Source organism: Rhinatrema bivittatum, chromosome 1 (genome assembly GCF_901001135.1).
Source record: "Rhinatrema bivittatum chromosome 1, aRhiBiv1.1, whole genome shotgun sequence".
NCBI classification, from domain to species: domain Eukaryota; kingdom Metazoa; phylum Chordata; class Amphibia; order Gymnophiona; family Rhinatrematidae; genus Rhinatrema; species Rhinatrema bivittatum.
This window is the reverse complement of record NC_042615.1, coordinates 400,986,529-401,007,800: the sequence shown is the minus strand read 5'-3', so window position 1 is coordinate 401,007,800 and position 21,272 is coordinate 400,986,529. Positions and strand designations below refer to the sequence as shown.

General features: G+C 49.8%; 1 protein-coding gene across 1 annotated transcript in view; it reads left to right on the top strand.

Moving 5' to 3' along the window:
- The window catches only part of WRN (WRN RecQ like helicase), a 983,741-nt gene that overhangs the window by 451,764 nt on the left and 510,705 nt on the right, over window positions 1-21,272 (top strand). Inside the window, exon 14 of the mRNA XM_029601951.1 lies at window positions 5,627-5,728. Within this exon, the coding sequence (XP_029457811.1) occupies window positions 5,627-5,728 (102 nt within the window). The remainder of the gene's footprint in view (window positions 1-5,626; window positions 5,729-21,272) is intronic.

Sequence of the window (21,272 nt, the reverse complement as noted above, 5' to 3'; positions counted from 1 at the left end):
CTGATCAGTTCCAGGATGAGCTTAATGCTCTGGCTCAAAAAGGCCTGGATGCGGGCAAGCATATGAGGTCTGCGCTGCGTACGACATATTTTACACTGCCTCTAGGGTGTTAGCAGCGAGAATTAATGCAAGAAGGTGGGCCTGGTTGAAATCCTCCGACCTAAGACCAGAGGTACAGGATAGGTTGGCTGACCTGCTCTGTGCTGGTGATAATCTCTTCGGAGACAAAATCCAGGAGACCGTGGCATAGCTGAAGGACCATCATGAAACACTGCGTCAACTTTCTTCAGTGCCTGCTGATTTCTCGTCCACCTCCAAGAGGACATTCAGGCGAGACTCTAAGTGGCTGGCCTTCACACCAAGAAGTTATTATCCTCCGGTTTCCTGAGGTCGCCCTTCCAAGCCTTATCAAAAAGGTCAGTGCAGGCAATCCCGACCTCAGAAGACCCAGCCTGCTCCTCAGCCAGGACCAACGTAGGGTTTTGACTCCGTTCTGGAGAGCATATGCCAACCTCCTCTTCCATCTGTACCAGTCGGCGGTCGCTTGTGCCACTTCACCAACATTTCGCACACAGTCACCACCGATCAGTGGATGCTTGCAGTAGTTACTCAGGGTTACCACCTCAACTTCCTGACTGTGCCGGCGGACTCCCCAACTCGGCTGACGTGGGGATCGTCTGACCACTCTCCTCTTCTAGAACAGGAGGTTTCTATCCTCCTCCAGTCCCAGGCAATAGAACCAGTGCCCCTCTCCCAACAGGGGCAGGGGTTCTATTCCCGGTATTTCCTCATCCCAAAAAAGTTAGGTGTGGCGTTTGTCCAATTCTGGACCTTCGCCCCTAAACAAATATCTACAAAGGGAAAAATTCAGGATGGTAACCTTGGGTTCCCTACTTCCTCTGCTACAAAAAGGGGATTGGCTGTGCTCTCTGGATCTCCAAGATGCATACACACACCTCAAATATTCCATCTCATCGCAAATTCCTGCGATTCCTGGTTGGCCCTCATCACTTCCAGTACCGTGTACTACCATTCGGCCTAGCGTCCGCCCCACGAGTCTTCACCAAGTTCCTTGTGGTAGTCGCAGCCTTTCTCAGGAGTCAGTGTGTCCATGTCTACCCTTATCTTGATGATTGGTTGATAAGGGCTTCGACTCAACATGCCGCATTGGCGTCCTTGCGTCTCACTCTCCATACCCTGATTTCTCTAGGGTTTCTAATCAACTATCCCAAATCCAAGATAGTTCCATCCCAAACCCTATCCTTTATAGGGGCCGACCTAAACACTATGCATTCGAAAGCCTTCCTCCCTCAAGGTCGGGCTTTCACCCTGGCCTCTCTGGTGCATCATCTACAGTCTCGAGTATCCTCAACTGCTCGTCACTTCCTCATACTGCTGGGTCACATGGCGTCCGCGGTGCATGTCATTCCGATGGCCCGCCTAGCCATGAGAGTCATGCAGTGGACCCTAAAATCCCAGTGGGTTCAAGCTTCTCAACCAATGTCCAGCATTGTTCATGTTACCACACAGCTCCAACTGTCGCTGGCCTGGTGGATACAACACTCCAATCTACTTCAAGGCCTTCCATTTTAGGCTCCAGAACCTCAAATTACCTTGACAACAGATGCCTCCAACCTAGGGTGGGGTGCTCATGTCTGCGACCTACAGACTCAGGGAACCTGGTCTCCAGAGGAAGCCAACATCAGATAAATTTCCTGGAGCTTCGGGTAATCAGATATGCCCTCAAGGTTTTTCCGGATTGCCTTTCAAAGAAAGCCATCCTGATTCAAACCGACAATCAGGTGGTGATGTGGTACATCAACAAGCAAGCGGGAACGGGCTCCTACCTCTTGTCAGGAAGCTGCATAGATATGGGCATGGTCCTTTCCCACTCGATGTGCCTCACAGCCACCTACTTGCCGGGCATGGACAATGTGTGGCGGACAAGTTGAGTCGCACGTTTCATCCGCACGAGTGGTCTCTAAATCCCACGGTAGCAGACACAATATTCCAATGCTGGGGTTACCCTCACATAGACCTCTTTGCATCAGTCCACAACTGCAAGGTAGAAAACCTCTGCTCTCTAACTCGCAGCCAACACTCGCAACTCAGGAACTCGTTGCCCTCTCGTGGGCCAGCGGTCTCTTCTATGCATACCCTCTACTTTCACTCATATCGAAGACTCTCATGTAGTTACAGAGGGACAAGTGTGTAATGATTCTGATAGCCCCTCACTGGCCACGCCAGGTGTGGTTCCCAATCCTCCAAGACCTTTCAGTACACCGGCATATTCCTCTGGGGAAGGATCCGCTTCTGATAACTCAGAACGACGGATACCTGCGCCACCCCAACCTCCAGGCCCTATCTCTGACTGCCTGGATGTTGAAAGGTTAATACTCCAACATTTTAACCTTTCAAAGTCGGTGTCCCGAGTCCTGATAGCTTCACGAAAGCCTTCCATGAGAAGGTCTTATCGTTCTAAGTGGAAGAGGTTTACAGTCTGGTGCACTTCCATGTCTATGGACCCCTTTACTTGTTCCACGGCAAAGTTTCTGGACTATCTCTGGCACCTGTCGGAGTCAGGCCTGAAAACTTCCTCCATCAGGGTGCATGTCAGTGCAGTAGCCACGTTTCATAAAGGTGTGGGGAATGTTGCTACTTCAACACAACCCTTAGTAACACGCTTCATGAGAGGTTTGCTCCACTTAAAACCTCCACTGCGCCCTCCGGCCCCTGCTTGGGACCTTAATGTGGTTTTGGGGCAGCTCATGAAACCTCCGTTTGAGCCTCTCCACTCTTGTTATCTCTGCTATCTCACCTGGAAAGTAGTTTTTCTTCTCGCGATCACCTCCGCTCGCAGAGTTAGTGAGTTGCAGGCTTTAGTTACCTACCCGCCTTACACTAAAATTCTGCATGACAGGGTAGTGCTCTGCACCACCCTAAGTTTTTACCAAAGGTAGTATCAGAATTTCATATTAATCAATCCATTATCCTACCTACCTTTTTTCCCAGGCCCCATTCAAACCCAGAACAACAGGCTCTGTATTCCTTGGACTGCAAACGTGCCCTAGCCTTCTATCTAGCCTGCACGTTGGCCTACAGGAAGTCCACTCAATTGTTTCCTTCAACAACATCAAATTGAGAAATTCTGTGGGAAAGCAGTCCCTCTACTCCTGGTTAGAGGACTGTATTTCTTTTTGCTACCAGCAAGCAGGCATTTCACTGCAAGACCGTGTGAAAGCACACTCTATCAGGGCCATGGCGATATCAGTAGTGCACCTACGTTCGGTGCCACTTGCTGATATTTGTAAGGCTGGTACCTGGAGTTCTCTCCATACCTTCGCAGCCCATTATTGCTTAGATAAGGCTGGCAGCCAAGATCTCAGCTTCGGCCAATCTGTTCTACGCAACTTGTTTTCAGTTTAACTACCCAACATCCTTCCACCAACCTGTTTAGGGTTTCAGGATGCCAAATTCCACCCCTGTTGTTGTGCCTGTTGCACGTCTTTGGGTGAATTTGGTGCATTGCTCGGGCATCCTCAGCTCGCTACTCACCAATATGTGAGGACTACCATCCTGCTTGTCCTGTGGGAAAGCAGAGTTGCTTACCTGTAACTGGTGTTGTCACAGGACAGCAGGATGTTAGTCCTCACGAAACCCGCCCGCCACCCCGCGGAGTTGGTGTTCGCTTATGTTTTCTTATTTTATTTTTCTCATGTATTTTTTACTATAAGACGAGACTGAAGGGGGACCCGTGCTGGATGCAGGGTTGGTGTCATGCTGGACATGCCCAGTAGGTGGCAGTCAAAGTTCTGGAAACTTTGACAAAAGTGTTCCGTGATTGGGCTCCATCCTGTGATGTCACCCATATGTGAGGACTAACATCCTGCTGTCCTGTGAGAACACCTGTTACAGGTAAACAACTCTGCTTTCCCAGATCGCTTAAGTCTAAGTGAAGGAATAGCCTACTGGTTAGAGCAGTGGACTGTGAGTCCCGCTGCTTCTCTTTGTGAGCTTTGGCAAGTCACTTTCTGCTCCATTACATCAGAGAAATACCTTCAGTATCTGAATGTAATCCACTTTGATGTACCTGAAAAGCAAAATATAAATAAAATAAATAAAGCTGTAGTATTCTTCCCCAGAGGAGAATAATACTGTGGAGTTTACTAAGATGTGGTATTCAGTACAATGCCAAAGGACTAGAGCAGCCCAAGCCACCCTCCATCCCTAGTATGTGGAAACCTGCCACCAGTTCTTATGAGACCCCCATCCCACCCAACTGTCCCACCCCACTAACCACCTTCTTTTACCTTTCCTCTCCTCCCTCCTTCCCTTCCTCCATGATACTCCTCTGGGATAATCCTTTTCCTTTCCTTTCCCTTCCCTCCCATGACCCAACTGGTATATTCATTTTCGAAAGAATTTTAAAATGCACACAAAATCCGGGGGATTTGCCCAGAGGTGCCGGCATGTTCTGGGTAGGGCAGAGGCTGGCCAGGCAGCAGCCATTAGGTCCTATGCCAGGGAAGTGCACATCGACAGGGCATAACTTCTGCTCCGAAGGAGCAGGTAAGTTAAAAAAATAAATAAATAAATAAAATAAATAAATAAAAATAGGTTAGTGGTGAGGAGGAGAGGGGAAAAGGTAAGAAGGTTAGGTAGGGGTATAGGGAAGTTCCCTCCCAAATCCGGTCTTTAATTGGAGCAGACTGGGAAGGAGCTGGGAAAGGCCTACCTGCATCGTTGCGCATATTTTTGTAAAATACCTCCCCTTGCACGCGGGAGATGAAACCCACCCCCACATGTGCGCCCCGATTAAAAAAAAAAAATAAAAATTGCAGATATTGTATTTTATAACATCCGTGCACATTGACGCCCATGCGTGTCTTTAAAAAATTGACTCCTTTCTCTTCCATTCCTTCGTCACCTGCCTTCCCTCTTTCACCTCACCTTCCATGACTTACCATCCACTTCTTTCTCTCTTACCCCACCCCTCTGGCATAATCACCTTCCATTCTTTTTCTCTTCCATCCCTAATATAATCACCCTCTCTTCTTTATCAGATTATCTTGAAGTCCCTTTGTTCAGCAGCCCCTTCTTTTCTAGTCTTGGATTGCATGTTGGTCTGCTAGTCACATTCCTTGTACTTCAGTTTCCTCATCTTGGTTGGGCTTGTATATGTCATCTGTCCTGTTGGTATGTGCAAGCCAATGACACTGTATTCCCCACTTTAATTGGGCCCGTATAAACTGAGTTGTGATGTCATGCTGGCCTGTGTGAACTGATGATGCTATTGTAGTCTCCGCTTTCATTGGGCTCGTGTAGGTCAATAATGCTGCTATTTAAAAAATAAAATAAAAAACTAATAAAATAAAGATACCAATTTGTGGTGGGGAATTCACTGAATCCCTTGAAGGCCCTTCCCATACATTGCTGCCTCTATTTCTGAAGTCTCTGAGGCAAATCAGTGAGGAAAATACTCTTTCCTGCTACATAAAATATTTCATCTTTTTCATGAATAATTACTATTCACTGTATAACAGTTTTGGATGTTTGGGATGTGAGGACTAACATAGCAAGGAGTTGATTTCAGTTTCTGTTTAATTCACCCTTATTTATCCCACAGACACCTGTTGAATGAAATACATAGTCAAACATTTCGGGAATACAAGCTAAAGATGATGGCAAAGATGGAGAAATTCCTCAACTCAACTCACTGTAGGCGGAAGTAAGTGCTATATGTCTTATACTGTCCCACAACCAGACTGGTGCAAAATGTGGCACACGGGCTTTGTTGTTTTAGATATCTTTAGAACTCAGTCTCTGAGAGCCATATTAAAGTACTAAATGATAACAGTTTGGGGAACACAGGGTTTATTACTCAGGATAAGAACATAAGAACATGCCATACTGGGTCAGACCAAGGGTCCATCAAGCCCAGCATCCCGTTTCCAACAGTGGCCAATCCAGGTCAGAAGAACCTGGCAAGTACCCAAAAACTAAGTCTATTCCATGTTACCGTTGCTAGTAATAGCGGTGGTTATTATCTAAGTCAACTTAATTAATAGCAGGTAATGGACTTCTCCTCCAAGAACTTACCCAATCTTTTTTTAAACACTGCACTAACCATATCTTCTGGCAACAAATTCCAAATTCCAGAGTTTAATTGTGCGTTGAGTGAAAAAGAACGTTCTCAGATTAGTTTTAAATGTGCCACATGCTAACTTCATGGAGTGCCCCCTAGTCTTTCTATTATCCGAAAGATTAAAAAACCGATTCACATCTACCCGTTCTAGGCCTCTCATGATTTTAAACACATCTATCATTTCCCTGTACGTACCAGGATCATTCCAGACGGTGGGTTATGTCCCCCGTCCAGCAGATGGAGTCAGAACAAAAACTTCCAGGGGAGGACCTATATAACCACACCTCCCCTGCCTCAATTCTCAGTATCGTTCTAACTCCAGGAGATGTGAGCAGGGGGCACGGTGGTCCCCAGTCCTTTAGCTTAAGGCTACTTTCTGAGGGATCAAGTGAAAAAAAAAAGGATTAAATTAAAGAGTTAGGTCAAAGTCTAGAGGACTCCTTCAGGCAGGGGAACGGCTCTCAGCTCCGTTGGGCTGGTTGATCTCCCTCCCGGCTAGTGGCTTGCTGACAGGCTGTTCTTTCCTGTCACTCTTTCTCTTTCATTCCCTTCCCTGCTGTGTTTTTGGGAGTAAGTGTCTCTGTTTTTTGCTTTCAGCCTTACCGGTAGGGAACAGGAGTTTTGTTCGGGCGACGGGCCGGCCCTCTGGGGTGCACGTCGGTGGGGCCGACCTCTCCCCCTCTTCCCGGATCTTTTCCCCCCTCCCCTTTGGGGAGCGAGCGGCGTCTTGACCTGCGGCCCCGCGAAGAGCCATTCCCTGGGGCCGCCTGCCGTCGGGAAGTTAGATTCCCTGACGGTCTCTTCGGGTCGGTGGGGGGACCGGGAGCCGTCTCTCTGCCCTGTCCATCGCTGAAGTTCTTGCCGTGCGCCCGCATCCGCCCCTCCCCCTCCCCCTGCCTTCAGTGATGCAGAGATTGCCGCCCAGTGGACTATGCGGCCGGCACGGAGGACTGCTGTCCGTGGAGGGGCATTGTTCTAGCTGCCTCCCCTAGGGGGAGGGCAGTTCCCCTAGAGGTGAGACCGGCCGAGAGCCGGACCACGTAGGGAGGAAGCGGCAGGCACCGTTCCCGCTAAGCGCAGGAACGGCAGCCATTTTGTTTCAGGACTCGGATGCCGGTCTCTCAGAAGAGGACACAGACGCCCCGATTTTGGCTTCACTGCCCGGCTTGGGCCCTTTGAACGATGCGGAGCCTGGCAGACAGGGGGAGAGCCCTCGGGGGATACCCCCCCGGGAGTCCCGGCGTTTTCACCCGAGTTCGTCGTCCTGAGGCCTTGGGCCTTCCTGCAAAGCAGGGACTCGGGCTTCGGGGCCTGGGGACCCCCTCCCCCCAAGTTGGCGTGCCCGGCCCCCCTCCTGGGTGGAGATCTTCCCCTGGGCCGACCTCCACTATCCGGGGGGGGGACCGGGACCCTCTCGTGGTCCTCCCGCGACCCCGTCGGCGCTGCAGGCCTCCTCAGGAGGGGGGACCCTCCTCAGGATCCGGACACGGACGACCCCACCCTGGTGGCCCAGGTGGAGGGCGACGACCCGAGAGTCCTCCGCATCTTCCAAGCGGCGGAGTTGGATGATCTCATTCCCTACATCCTGCAGGAAATGGATATCGACCCTCCTCCGGAACCGGTGGGGCCTGACCCGAAGCTCAAGAAGGGGGACCCCCTTCTGGCGGGCCTGCGGCCCCTGGCTAAAGCTTTTCCCATTCATCACACCATTTTGCAGGGATCACAAGGGAGTGGGATGCTCCAGAGGCCAACCTTCGGGTCGGGAGGGCCATGGAAAAATTGTATCCACTGCCGGCTGACTTGCTGGAGATACTCAAAGTCCCCACGGTAGATTCTGCGGTTTCAGCAGTCACAAAGCATACCACCATTCCTGTCACGGGCAGGACAGCGTTGAAGGATATTCAGGATCGGAAGCTCGAAGTTTACCTCAAGCGGATCTTCGAAGTCTCAGCGTTGGGGATGAGGGCTGCTATTTGCAGTTCCCTTGCACAGCGAGTGGGTCTTCGTTGGGTTCAACAGCTCCTCACCTCGCAGGCCTTGCCTGACGCTGAGGCTCATCAGGCGGACAGACTGGAAGCCGTGGTCGCCTATGGGGCTGACGCCTTGTATGATCTGTTAAGGGTCCTAGCCCGGTCCATGGTGGTGGCGATGTCAGCTTGTCGGCTATTGTGGCTGCGCAACTGGTCGGCTGATGCATCATCCAAGACACGTCTAGGTTCCTTTCCCTTTAAGGGTAAGAATCTGTTTGGGGAAGATTTGGACCAAATCATCAAGTCCCTTAACGAAAATGCTGTCCATAAGTTGCCAGAGGACCGACCATGTTCTTCGAGATCATTTAATTCCTCCAAAAGCCGGTACCGCAATCAGCGGAGAGCGCGCCCCACGAGATAGCAGCCACCCCGGGCGCCATCTTCTCGCTCGCACACCTGGAACCGGTCCTTTCGTGGGCGCCACCACGGTAAGTAAGCACAGGGATATCGGGTACCTCCTCTAAATCTGCCCAATGATGCCAGAAGGACCCGTGAGTCGATTCCTCGGCTGGGGGGTCGCCTTGCTCTCTTCTACGAAGAGTGGGTCCAAATCACGTCGGATCAATGGGTTCTGGATATTCTAAGACACGGCTTCGCCTTGGATTTTGTACACGCGCCTCGAGACCGGTTTCTGTTTTCCCCTTGCGGGTCCTTACTCAAGCAAAGAGTCGTTCGGCAGACCCTCGATCGCCTCCTAGCGTTGGGCGCGATAGTGCCGGTGGCGGCCTCCGAACTGGGTCGAGGTCTTTATTCAGTTTACTTCGTGGTTCCCAAGAAGGAGGGTACTTTTCGACCTTTACTGGATCTCAAGACTGTCAACAAGTCACTCAGAGTCCCTCGGTTTCGCATGGAGACGCTTCGCTCTGTGTTGGCTGCGGTTCATCCGGGGGAATTTTTGGCCTCGTTGGATCTCACAGAAGCGTATCTTCACATCCCGATCCATCAGAACCATCAGCGCTACCTTCGTTTCAAAATCTTGGGTCAGCACTTCCAGTTTCGCGCTCTTCCTTTTGGCCTGGCCACAGCTCCACGGGTTTTTACAAAGATCATGGTGGTAGTGGCGGCGGCTTTACGCAGAGAAGGTATTCTGGTGCATCCTTACCTGGACGATTGGCTCATTCGGGTGAAATCGCGGGCACAGGGTCGCCGGGCGGTCGACAGAGTAGTTCAGCTTCTCCAGTCACTGGGGTGGATTGTCAACTTCGCAAAGAGCAAGCTGGTTCCGTCCCTGTCGTTGGACTTCCTGGGGGCCCACTTCGACACAAGGAAGGCCAAGGTGTTCCTGCATCCGGAGAGAGCACAGGCTCTTCGCGATCAGATTCGAAGGTTCATGGCACTCGAAGCTCCCACGGCGTGGGACTACCTGCAGGTACTAGGGACCATGGCCTCGACCATCGACCTGAGGTCCCTGCTTACCTGGTGGAAGCCAGATTTCCAGGCGATCCTACCGATCCCGAGAGTAACCTTGCTCAGTCTCCACTGGTGGCTTGACCCCCAGCGCTTGGCTCAGGGGGTGTCCCTGGAGGACCTGGATTGGGTGATCGTCAACACGGATGCCAGCCCCGCCGGCTGGGGGGCGGTCTATCGGGACAGTTCAATTCAGGGCCGGTGGACGGAGGAGCAGTCGAGGTGGCCATTCAACCGGTTGGAGACCAGGGCGGTCCGTCTAGCGTTACAGGGCTTCTTCCCAATGGTACACCGTCAAGCAGTCAGGGTTCTATCGGACAATGCGACCACGGTGGCGTACATCAATCGTCAGGGAGGCACGAGAAGTCGTCTCGTTTCTCTGGAGACCGACAAACTGATTGAGTGGGCGGAACTCCACCTACAACGCCTAGCGGCTTCGCACATAGCGGGCGTGGACAACGTGCAGGCGGACTTCCTCAGCCGACAGCACCTGGACCCCGGGGAGTGGGAACTCTCGGAGGAAGCAATGCGGATGATAGTGGAGTGCTGGGGGACACCGCACGTGGACCTAATGGCAACCGCCGGAAATACAAAGGCCGTCCGTTTCTTCAGCCACAGGCGAGAGCACGGCACGGCTGAAGGGGTCGATGCGCTGGTCTTGCCCTGGCCACGTCAGTGCCTCCTGTATGTCTTTCCACCATGGCCACTAGTGGGCAAGGTCATTCGAAGGATAGAGGCGCATCAAGGGCCGGTGATTCTGGTGGCGCCGGAGTGGCCCCGGCGGCCGTGGTTCGCAGATCTCCTCAACCTGGCGGTGGAGGGCCCCCTTCGGCTCAGTCATCTTCCATATCTCCTCCACCAGGGACCAATATTTTTCAAGGAGGCAGATCGCTTCTGACTTGCGGCTTGGCTTTTGAGAGGCGCCAGCTAAGGCAGCGCGGTTATCCGGAATCCGTCATTTCGATGCTACTGAAAGCGCGTAAGACGTCCACTTCTGTCACCTATCTCAGGGTATGGAAGATTTTTGAGGAGTGGTGCGGATCGAATGCGATTCAGCCGACGCAGGCCTCGGTGGCGCAGGTCCTCTCTTTCCTACAGGCCGGTCTGGATTTGGGTCTTGCCTTTAACTCGCTCCGGGTTCAGGTGGCAGCCTTGGGGGCCTTCCTTCGTAGTGAAAACAGGGAGTTCCTGTCCTCACATCTGGATATCCTACGTTTTCTCCAAGGAGTGAGACACTTGAAACCTCCGATTCGTCCTCCTTATCCATCATGGAATCTGAATCTGGTACTTCGGGCTCTCTGCGGTTCGCCTTTCGAGCCTCTGAGTACAGCCACCATCAAGGACGTCACCCTCAAGACCATCTTTCTGGTTGCGATCAGCTCGGCACGGCGGATTTCCGAGCTGCAGGCTCTATCCTGCCGTGAGCCATACCTTCAGTTTACGCCGGGCGGAGGTTCCCTGCGTACGGTACCATCGTTCCTTCCTAAGGTGGTCTCGGCTTTCCATCTCAACCAATCGGTGGAGCTCCCATCATTTTCCTCCTCTGAGCCAGGTGACCTGCGCAGACTAGATGTACGGCGTTCTTTGATGCACTATCTGGAGGTCACGAATGATTTTCGGCTTTCCAATCATTTGTTTGTCCTTTGGTCGGGGCCCAGGAAGGGTTGCATGGCCTCCAAGCAATCCATTGCTCGCTGGCTGAAGGGAGCGATCATAGCGGCGTACCTTGGAGCAGGTAAGTCTCTGCCGTTAGCGGTCAAGGCTCATTCCCTTCGCGCCCAGGCAACATCTTGGGCGGAGAGCACTTCAGTCTCCACTCAGGAAATCTGTAGGGCGGCCACCTGGAAGTCGCTCCACACTTTAGCGAGACATTATCGCCTGGACGTCTGCGCGCCGTCTGGCGGTCAGCTTGGAGACAGGATCATATGGGCAGGGCTGTCCGCGGCCCACCCATGATGGGGAAGCTTTGGTACATCCTACCGTCTGGAATGATCCTGGTACGTACAGGGAAAAGAAAATTATTCCTTACCTGCTAATTTTCGTTCCTATAGTACCATGGATCATTCCAGACACCCTCCCTTGGTTTGGGGGTTGTTTTGTGGGACATCCATGCTTACCTGTCTTATCAATCTTTCACGCTGTACTTCTTGGTGCTGCGAGTCTGTTCTTTCACGCAGTGCTGTTTGCAAGTTCACTGTTAAGAGTTTGGTTCCAAGTCTAGTTGCTGTCGGTTTGACAGCGGTTGTTAAGAGTTTTTGGTTACTTGAACCCTCTGGTTCTGTCTCTTCTCTTCTTGGCTTTGCTAGTCTAGTTACTGAGAATTGAGCAGGGGAGGTGTGGTTATATAGGTCCTCCCCTGGAAGTTTTTGTTCTGACTCCATCTGCTGGATGGGGGACATAACCCACCGTCTGGAATGATCGTACTACAGGAACGAAAATTAGCAGGTAAGGAATCATTTTCTTATCCCCCCTCAGCCGTCTCTTCTCCAAGCTGAAAAGTCCTAACCCCTTTAGTTTTTCCTCATAGGGGAGCTGTTCCTTTCCCTTTATCATTTTGGTCGCCCTTCTCTGTACCTTCTCCATCGCAATTATATCTTTTTTGAGATGCGGCAACCAGAATTGTACACAGTATTCAAGGTGCGGTCTCACCATGGAGCGATACAGAGGCATTATGTTTCCATTTTATTCACCATTCCCTTTCTAATAATTCCCAACATTCTGTTTGCTTTTTTGACTGCCGCAGCACACTGAACCGATGATTTCAATGTGTTATCCACTATGATGCCTAGATCTCTTTCTTGGGTAGTAGCAACTAATATGGAACCTAACATTGTGTAACTATAGCATGGGTTATTTTTCCCTATATGCATCACCTTGCACTTGTCCACATTAAATTTCATCTGGCATTTTGATGCCCAATTTTCCAGCCTCACAAGGTCTTTCTGCAATTTATCACAATCTGCTTGTGATTTAACTACTCTGAACAATTTTGTATCATCTGCAAATTTGATTACCTCACTTGTCGTATTTCTTTCCAGATCATTTATAAATATATTGAAAAGTAAGGGTCCCAATACAGATCCCTGAGGCACTCCACTGCCCACACCCTTCCACTGAGAAAATTGTCCATTTAATCCTATTCTCTGTTTCCTGTCTTTTAGCCAGTTTGTAATCCACGAAAGGACATTGCCACCTATCCCATGACTTTTTATTTTTCCTAGAAGCCTCTCATGAGGAACTTTGTCAAATGCCTTCTGAAAATCCAAGTACACTACATCTACTGGTTCACCTTTATCCACCTGTTTATTAACTCCTTCAAAAAAGTGAAGCACATTTGTGAGGCAAGACTTGCCTTGGGTAAAGCCATGCTGACTTTGTTCCATTAAACCATGTCTTTCTATATGTTCTGTGATTTTGATGTTTAGAATACTTTCCACTATTTTTCCTGGCACTGAAGTCAGGCTAACTGGTCTGTAGTTTCCCGGATCGCCCCTGGAGCCCTTTTTAAATATGGGGGTTACATTAGCTACCCTCCAGTCTTCAGGTACAATGGATGATTTTAATGACAGGTTACAAATTTTTACTAAAAGGTCTGAAAATTCATTTTTTAGTTCCTTCAGAACTCTGGGGTGTATACCATCCAGTCCAGGTGATTTAGTACTCTTCAGTTTGTCAATCAGGTCTACCACATCTTCTAGGTTCAGCGTGATTTGGTTCAGTCCATCTGAATCGTTACCCATGAAAACCTTCTCCAGTACGGGTACCTCCCCAACATCCTCTTCAGTAAACTCGAAGAAAAGAAATCATTTAACCTTTCCGCAACGGCCTTCTCTTCTCTAAGTGCCCCTTTAACCCCTCGATCATCTAATGGTCCAACTGACTCCCTCACAGGCTTTCTGCTTCGGATATATTTTAAAAAGTTTTTACTGTGAGTTTTTGCCTCTATGGCCAACTTCTTTTCAAATTCTCTCTTAGCCTGTCTTACCAATGTCTTACATTTAACTTGCCAACGTTTATGCATTTTCCTATTTTCTTCTGTTGGATTCTTCTTCCAATTTTTGAATGAAGATCTTTTGGATAAAATAGTTCTTTCTCCTTCCCTTTTAACCATGCCTGTAATCGTTTTGCCTTCTTTCCACTTTTCTTAATGTGTGGAATACATCTGGATTGTGCTTCTAGGATGGTATTTTTTAACAATGACCATGCCTCTTGCACACTTTTTACTTTTGTAGCTGCTCCTTTGTTTTTTCTAACAATTTTTCTCATTTTATCAAAGTTTCCCTTTTGAAAGATTAGCACGAGAGCCGTGGATTTGCTTACTGTCCCCCTTCCAGTCATTAAATCAAATTTGATCATATTATGATCACTATTGCCAAGCGGCCCCACCACCGTTACCTCTCTCACCAAATCCTGTTCTCCACTGAGAATTAGATCTAAAATTGCTCCCTCTCTTGTCTGTTCCTGAACCAATTGCTCCATAAAGCTATCATTTATTCCATCCAGGAACTTTATCTCTCTAGCATGTCCCGAGGATACATTTACCCAGTCAATATTGGGGTAATTGAAGTCTCACATCAGACAAAAAGTGCAGGTAGAGGGTCAATCCTGACAAAAGACTCCAAATGGATTTCAAAGTTAATAAGGATTTTTATTCATTTATTAGGCAACTCCACTGATTTAAATCCCAAGCAATGCTTTACGGCGTCCCCCGACACGGTCCCGTGTTTCGCCTAGGGCTGCATCGGGAGGGTAGCGCCAACAGGATTTCTCAATAGGAAAGCTGACAGCTTGATGTACTGAATTCTGACAGGGTAATTGAAGTCTCCCATTATTACCGCACTATCAATTTGGTTAGCTTCCCTAATTTCTCTTAGCATTTCACTGTCACTCACCATCTTGACCAGGTGGACGGTAGTATACTCCTATTACTATAGTCTTCAATTGTGCATTTAGTCTCGTGCAGAATGTTTATCCTGTTGGACTCTATGCCATCCCGGTCATAAAGCACCACACCACCTCCCGGGTGCTCCTCTCTATCATTGCGATATAGTTTGTACCCTGGTATAGCACTGTCTCGTTGGTTGTCCTCCTTCCACCATGTCTCTGAGATGCCAATTAAGTCTATGTCGTCATTCACTGCTATACATTCTAATTCTCCCATCTTACTTCTTAGACTTCTGGCATTAGCATACAAACATTTCAAAGTTTGTTTTTGTTTGTATTTTCATTCTGCTTTTTAATTGATAGGGATAAGTTTGAATTTTTTAGCTCAGGTTAGTTTTTAGTTACAGGCAGTTGGACTACTTTTCTTATTATTGGAACCTCACTGTCGGGATGCCCTAATTCTAATGCATCATTAGTATCCTTTGAAGATAACTCTCTCCGAACCATGCGCTGCTGAGCGACTGATGGCTTTCCCCTTTGTTGTAGTTTAAAAGTTGTTCCCTGTACATACCAGGATCATTCCAGACGGTGAGTTATGTTCCATGTCCAGCAGATGGAGTCAGAACACAAAATTCCCAGGGGAGGAACCATATAACCACGCCTCCCCTGTAACAGCTCTCAGTAACGTTCTGACTCCAGCAGATGTGAGCAGGGGACTTGTGGTCCCCAGCTTGTTAGCTTAGGGCTACCTCCTCAGGGGGATCAAGTTTAAAAAAAAAAAAATAGGAAGTTTTAAATTTACAGTTTAGGTCACTTTGCTAAGGCTCCTCTTACAGCAGGGGGAGAGCTCTCCGCTGGTGCTGGCTCATCGCTGGTGCTGGCTCATCGCTCATCATTAGAATTAGGGCATCCCGACAGTGAGGTTCCAATAATAAGAAAAGTAGTCCAAGTGCCTGTAACTAAAAACTCACCTGAGCTAAAAAATTCAATGAAAATTCAATGAAAGCAGAATAAAACCACTCACAGTTACGTACGCTACTCGCCACATATAAAAAAGAAATCATGAATGCCAAACGAGACTACTACAGCATTAAGATAAAGGAATTCATCAAGCCAATTCTAACGCTCTTTTCAACATTGTAAGAAACCTGATTGAAGAAAACAATCACCGCTCTACCACAACCAAACACAAACAACCTAAGCCAAGATCTAGCCCTGTTCTTCAAGAACAAGATAAGTAAGATTACCAAACACCTTTAACAGCCCTTCAAAACTACGGCTGATCATAACGCTAATATAACACAACTCCATGGACAAACTTCGTCCCAATTTTCCAACAAAGATGCCAAAAACCTACTAACAAAAATCAACCCCAGCACGCCACGAAGCTAGCCACACTCCCAACCCGATACCTAAAAGAAATGGCACATGTCATTGCTCCGACCCATTGCAGCTATCATAAACAAATTCCTCGAAGAAGGGATATTCCCTTCCCAACTAAAAACAGCAACTATCACTCCTATCTTGAAAAAGAAGAACCTTGACCCTGATGACCTGAATAACTACCACGACCCCTATATCAAACCTCCCACTTCTCGCCAAGTTGACGGAGAAAGCAGCCTTGATCCAGCTTAACGAGCATTTAGAAGACAACAATATCCTACATGCATCACAACACGGATTCAGAAAAAACAGAAGCACCGAAACTCTACTAATCAACCTTTCAAACAAATTAATTAGAGGCCTCGACGACAAACTTAATCACCTACTAATCCTACTTGATCTCTCCGCGGCATTCGACACGGTCAATCATGATACCCTGATTTTCCAGCCTGACGCACATTGGCCCCTGGCTGACAAAACACTAAGATGGTTTACTTCCTTCCTAAAAGACAGATTCTTCAAGGTCACCGTTAACAACAATTCATCTAACCCCCTCCCCCTCTACACTGGGGTACCACAAGGCTCTGCCCTATCTGCCACACTCTTTAATATATACCTACTCCCACTCTTCCACTTCATCTCTAGTCTCGGCCTAACTTTTTTTATGTACGCAGATGACATTCAACTAATCATCCCCGTTTCCAACTCCATTGAAGAGGTGCTGACCTCCACAGCCAAACACCTAATTGCCATCAGAGACAAACTAAGCCAACTTAAACTATGTCTCAATATGAATAAAACCGAATGCATCCTCATAGGCAAACACAACCCATGACCGACAACTTCCCCACACTTCCTACAAATCGACAACACCTGCAGACAACTCAAAAACACAACAAAAGACCTCGTAATCTGGATTGACAATGAACCCAACTTAAAAAAGAACATTACCGTGAAAACGAAAGAAGGCTTTATGAAACTTCACATCCTGAAACATCTAAAACCACTGATCCACACCAAGATTTTCCATACAGTGCTGCAGTCCCTGATCTTCAACAGCCTCGACTACTGCAACTCTCTTATGATCGGCCTCCCAAAATCCACCATAAAGCCATTCCAAATGTTGCAAAACGCTGCCGCTAGAATCCTCACTGGCAAGAAGAAATCAGATCATATCACTCCCGTTCTGAAAGGTCTCCACTGGCTACCTATTGCACAAAGAATCGAATTCAAAACCCTAACAATCGTCCACAACATAATTTTCAAACAAACCGACCCCGCCCTCAACGACATGATTCACCGTCACAAAGCACAACGCCTTACTAGATCTGCATGCAAATTGAACCTTGACATACCTTCCCCCAGCATTGCCAAACTGACCGCCACGAGGAACAGAGCCTTCTCTATCGCAGGACCCAAATTATGGAACACCCTACCTCATTACTAAGCTCTCTCAGTGACATTAAATCTTTTAAAAAGGAACTCAAAACCTGGTATTTCAACCTAACCTTCCGTGACGGAGTCGGTTAAGCCTTCACTTCTCTCCACCACTCAGCACATCTTACTGACTCCCCCCCCGAATGTCCTCCCCCCATTTCCTCGTCCCCCTGCCCTTACCAGATCCCCCCTCCCCGTTCCCACCCCTCACTTCATCCCTGATACTTTCTTCCCCCGATCTAACCCGCTCCCCTTTGAGTTCTGCCCGCTGTCCCCCGCCTCTATATGATGTAAAGTACCCTTTTTCAGTTTGTAATCGCCGCTCCCCCTTTTAACCTTTTAAGTTTGTAATCGTTGCTCCCCCTTTTAATCCATCGATTACTCCGTTCACTGTTTATTAATGCGATCCAGTGTTACCAAACTGTATTAAGTTGTTATCTTGCTCACTGTTTATTAATTTCGTTCCAGTGTTACCAAACTGTATTAAGTTGTTATCTTGTAAACCGGAGTGAAGGCATCCCGCTATACTTCGGTATATAAAAACCTCGAAATAAAAAATAAATAAATAGCCTGGTGACTTGCTGACAGGCTGTTGCCTGTTTTCTTTCTTTCTTTTCTCATTTTCCTCACTGAGGGCTCAGTTGGGGTAAGTGTATTTTTGTGTCATCTTCTTGCAGAAGACTGCAATTTTTTGGACTCTGTTCAGCTCTCTGAAGGAAAGTCGGTAGCGCCTGCCTCTCCCTCCTGACCCAGGCTTTCCCCCCTCCCTTTTGGGGAGCGACTGACGTCCCGACCTGGGGCCCCGCGAAGCACCATTCCCCGGGGCCGCCTGCTGTCGCGAGGGTAATTCCCCATCAGTTCTTCTTCAGGTTGGTGGGGGACCACGGCAAGCATCCGTTGCCGGGTCGGCGCGCATTTTAGGTGCGAACCACCTGTAGAGCTCCCCCCCCCCCCTCTCTCCCTGCGGTGATGCAGTCCGCGGCGCCTTGTGAGGGCTCCGACAGGGCCAGATTATTTTCTGAAGAGGGTCTGTGCTCAAGCTGTTTCCCCGAGGGGGAATGTGTGCCAGCTACTAACAAGGACGTTCGAGCTGCAGACCGCGTGGGAAGGAAGCGCCAGGCCCCGTTCCCTCTCAACGCAGGAATGGCGGCCATTTTGTTGCAAGATTCTGATGCCGCGCTCTCTGAGGAGGACACGGATAATCCGTTCCCCACTTCTAGGCCCATTTTGGACCCTTACTCCCGAGTCTAATCCTGGTTGGCAGAGGGGGGATCCCCCAGTGGGTGACCCCTCAGGATGCCAGGCCTTTTCCCCTGAGTTCATAGTCCTGATGCAGAGGGCTTTTCTTCAGAGCAGAGACACGACCTTCAGGACCTGGGGACCCTCTCCCCCCAAGATACCATATCCTACCCCCCTCCTGGGTGGGACCCTCCGTCAGGCTCGCCCCCGTTTAGTAGGCGGGGGAGTGGGGACATCTCGTGGCCCTACCGGGACACCATCGATAATACAGACTTCGCCGGGGGAAGGACAATCCCAGGACCCTGACGTGGACGACCCCACCTTGGCGGCCCAGGTGGAGGGCGACGACCCTAGGGTCCTCTGCATCTTCCAAGTGGCGGAGTTAGATGACCTCATTCCCTACATCCTCCAGGAAATGGATGTTGATCCCCCCTCTGGAACCGGTGGGGCCTGACCCGGCTCTCAAGAAGGGGGACCCCCTCCTAGCAGGACTGCGGCCTCTAGCCAAGTCTTTTCCCACTCATCACAAGATGTTGCAGTTGATCACTCGGGAATGGGATTCCCCGGAGGCCAACCTTAGGGTCGGTAGAGCCATGGAAAAATTGTATCCTCTGCCGGCCGATTTTTTGGAAATTCTCAAAGTTTCCACCGCAAAATCTATGGCGGGATCAGCGGTCACAAAGCATACCATTATTTCTGTCACTGGAGGGACGGCATTGAAGGATATGCAGGATCGGAAGCTGGAGGTTTACCTCAAGCGTATCTTTTAGGTCTCAGCCTTAGGGATGTGGGCGGCTATCTGCAGTTCCCTCGCAAAGCGAGTGGGTCTTCGGTGGGTGCAGCAGCTTCTCACCTCCCAGTCCTTACCAGACGCTGAGGCTCACCAGGCGGACAGACTGGAAGCCGTGGTTGCCTATGGAGCGGATGCTTTATAGCCCGAACCATGGTGGCGGCGGTCTCAGCGCGTCGGCTCCTTTGGCTTCGCAATTGGTCGGCTGATGCCTCTTCCAAGACACGTTTGGGGTCCCTTCCTTTTAAGGGTAGGTATCTTTTTGGTGAAGACTTGGATCAGATCATCAAGTCCCTTAATGTGAACGCGGTGCACAAGTTGCCCGAAGATCGACCCCCGTTCATCAAGATCATATAATTACTCCAGAAACCGTTATCGTAACCAGCGGAGAGCGCGTCCTCAGAGGCAACAGCCATCTCGGGCTCCCTCTTCTCGTTCGCACTCCTGGAACCAGCCCTTTTGTGGGCGCCGCCAGGGTAAGGAAGCGCAGGGTGCTGGTACATCTGCTAAATCTACCCAATGATGCCAAATGGACCCGCGAGGTGGTCCCTCGACTGGGGGGTCGCCTTGCTCTCTTCTACGAAGAGTGGGTCCAAATCATGTTGGATCAATGGGTTCTGGATATTCTAAGACGCGGTTACGCTTTGGATTTTCTTTGCGCTCCTCGGGACTGGTTCCTGTTTTCCCCTTGCGGGTCCTTAATCAAACAGGGAGCCGTGCGGCAGACCCTCTATCGTCTCCTTCAATTGGGGGCCATAGTGCCAGTGCCAGCCGCCGAACTGGGCCGGGGGCATTATTCAATCTACTTTGTGGTTCCCAAGAAGGAAGGTACTTTCATCCTATCCTGGACCTCAAGCAGGTCATCCGGTCCATCAGAGTCCCTCGTTTCCGCATGGAGACACTCCGTTCAGTGTTGGCGGCAGTTCATCTGGGAGAATTCTTGGTTTCGTTGGATCTCAAGGAGGCGTATCTCCACATACCAATTTGTCAAGCTCATCAGCGTTACCTATGCTTCAAACTTTTGGGTCAACACTTCCAATTTCGCGCTCTTCCCTTTGGCATGGCCACAGCTTCACGGGTTTTCACGAAGATCATGGTGGTAGTGGCGGCAACCCTGCGCAAGGAAGGCATCCTTGTGCATCCTTACCTAGACGATTGGCTCATCCGTGGAAAGTCACGAGCGCAGTGTATCCTTACAGTCGACAGAGTGGTACAACTTCTCCAATCTCTGGGATGGATTGTCAACTTCACCAAGAGCAGCCTGGTCCCGTCCCAGTCGTTGGATTTTCTGGGAGCTCACTTCGACACCAAGAATGCCAGGGTTTTTGTGCATCCGGACAGAGCTCATTCTCTGCGTCAAATTCAAGGATTTATGGCGCTCGAGACGCCCACTGCCTGGGACTATTTGCAGGTACTGGGGACCATGGCCTCGACCATCGATCTGGTTCCTTGGGCATTTGCACGTCTGAGGCCTCTGCAGAGATCCCTACTCTCCCGGTGGCAGCTGGTGTCGAGAGATTTCCAGGCAATCCATCCGATTCCGAGAGGAACCTTCATCAGTCTCCATTGGTGGCTGGAACCGCGGCACCTAGCTCAGGGGGTGTCGCTGGAGGACCCGGATTGGGTGATTATCACCACGGACGCCAGTCTCACTGGCTGGGGAGTAGTCTGTCGGGACAGCTCAATCCAGGGTCAATGGACGGAGGAACAGTCGAAGTGGCCCATCAACCGCTTGCAGACCAGGGCGGTCCGTCTGGCGTTACAGGGTTTCTTCCCCATAGTACGCCATCAAGCAGTCAGGGTGCTATCGGACAATGCGACTACAGTGGCGTACATCAATCGCCAGGGAGGCACGAGAAGTTGGTCTCTCTGGAAACCGACAAATTGATGGAGTGGGCAGAGCTTCACCTCCAACGACTAGCGGCCTCACATATAGCGGGAGTGGACAACGTACAGG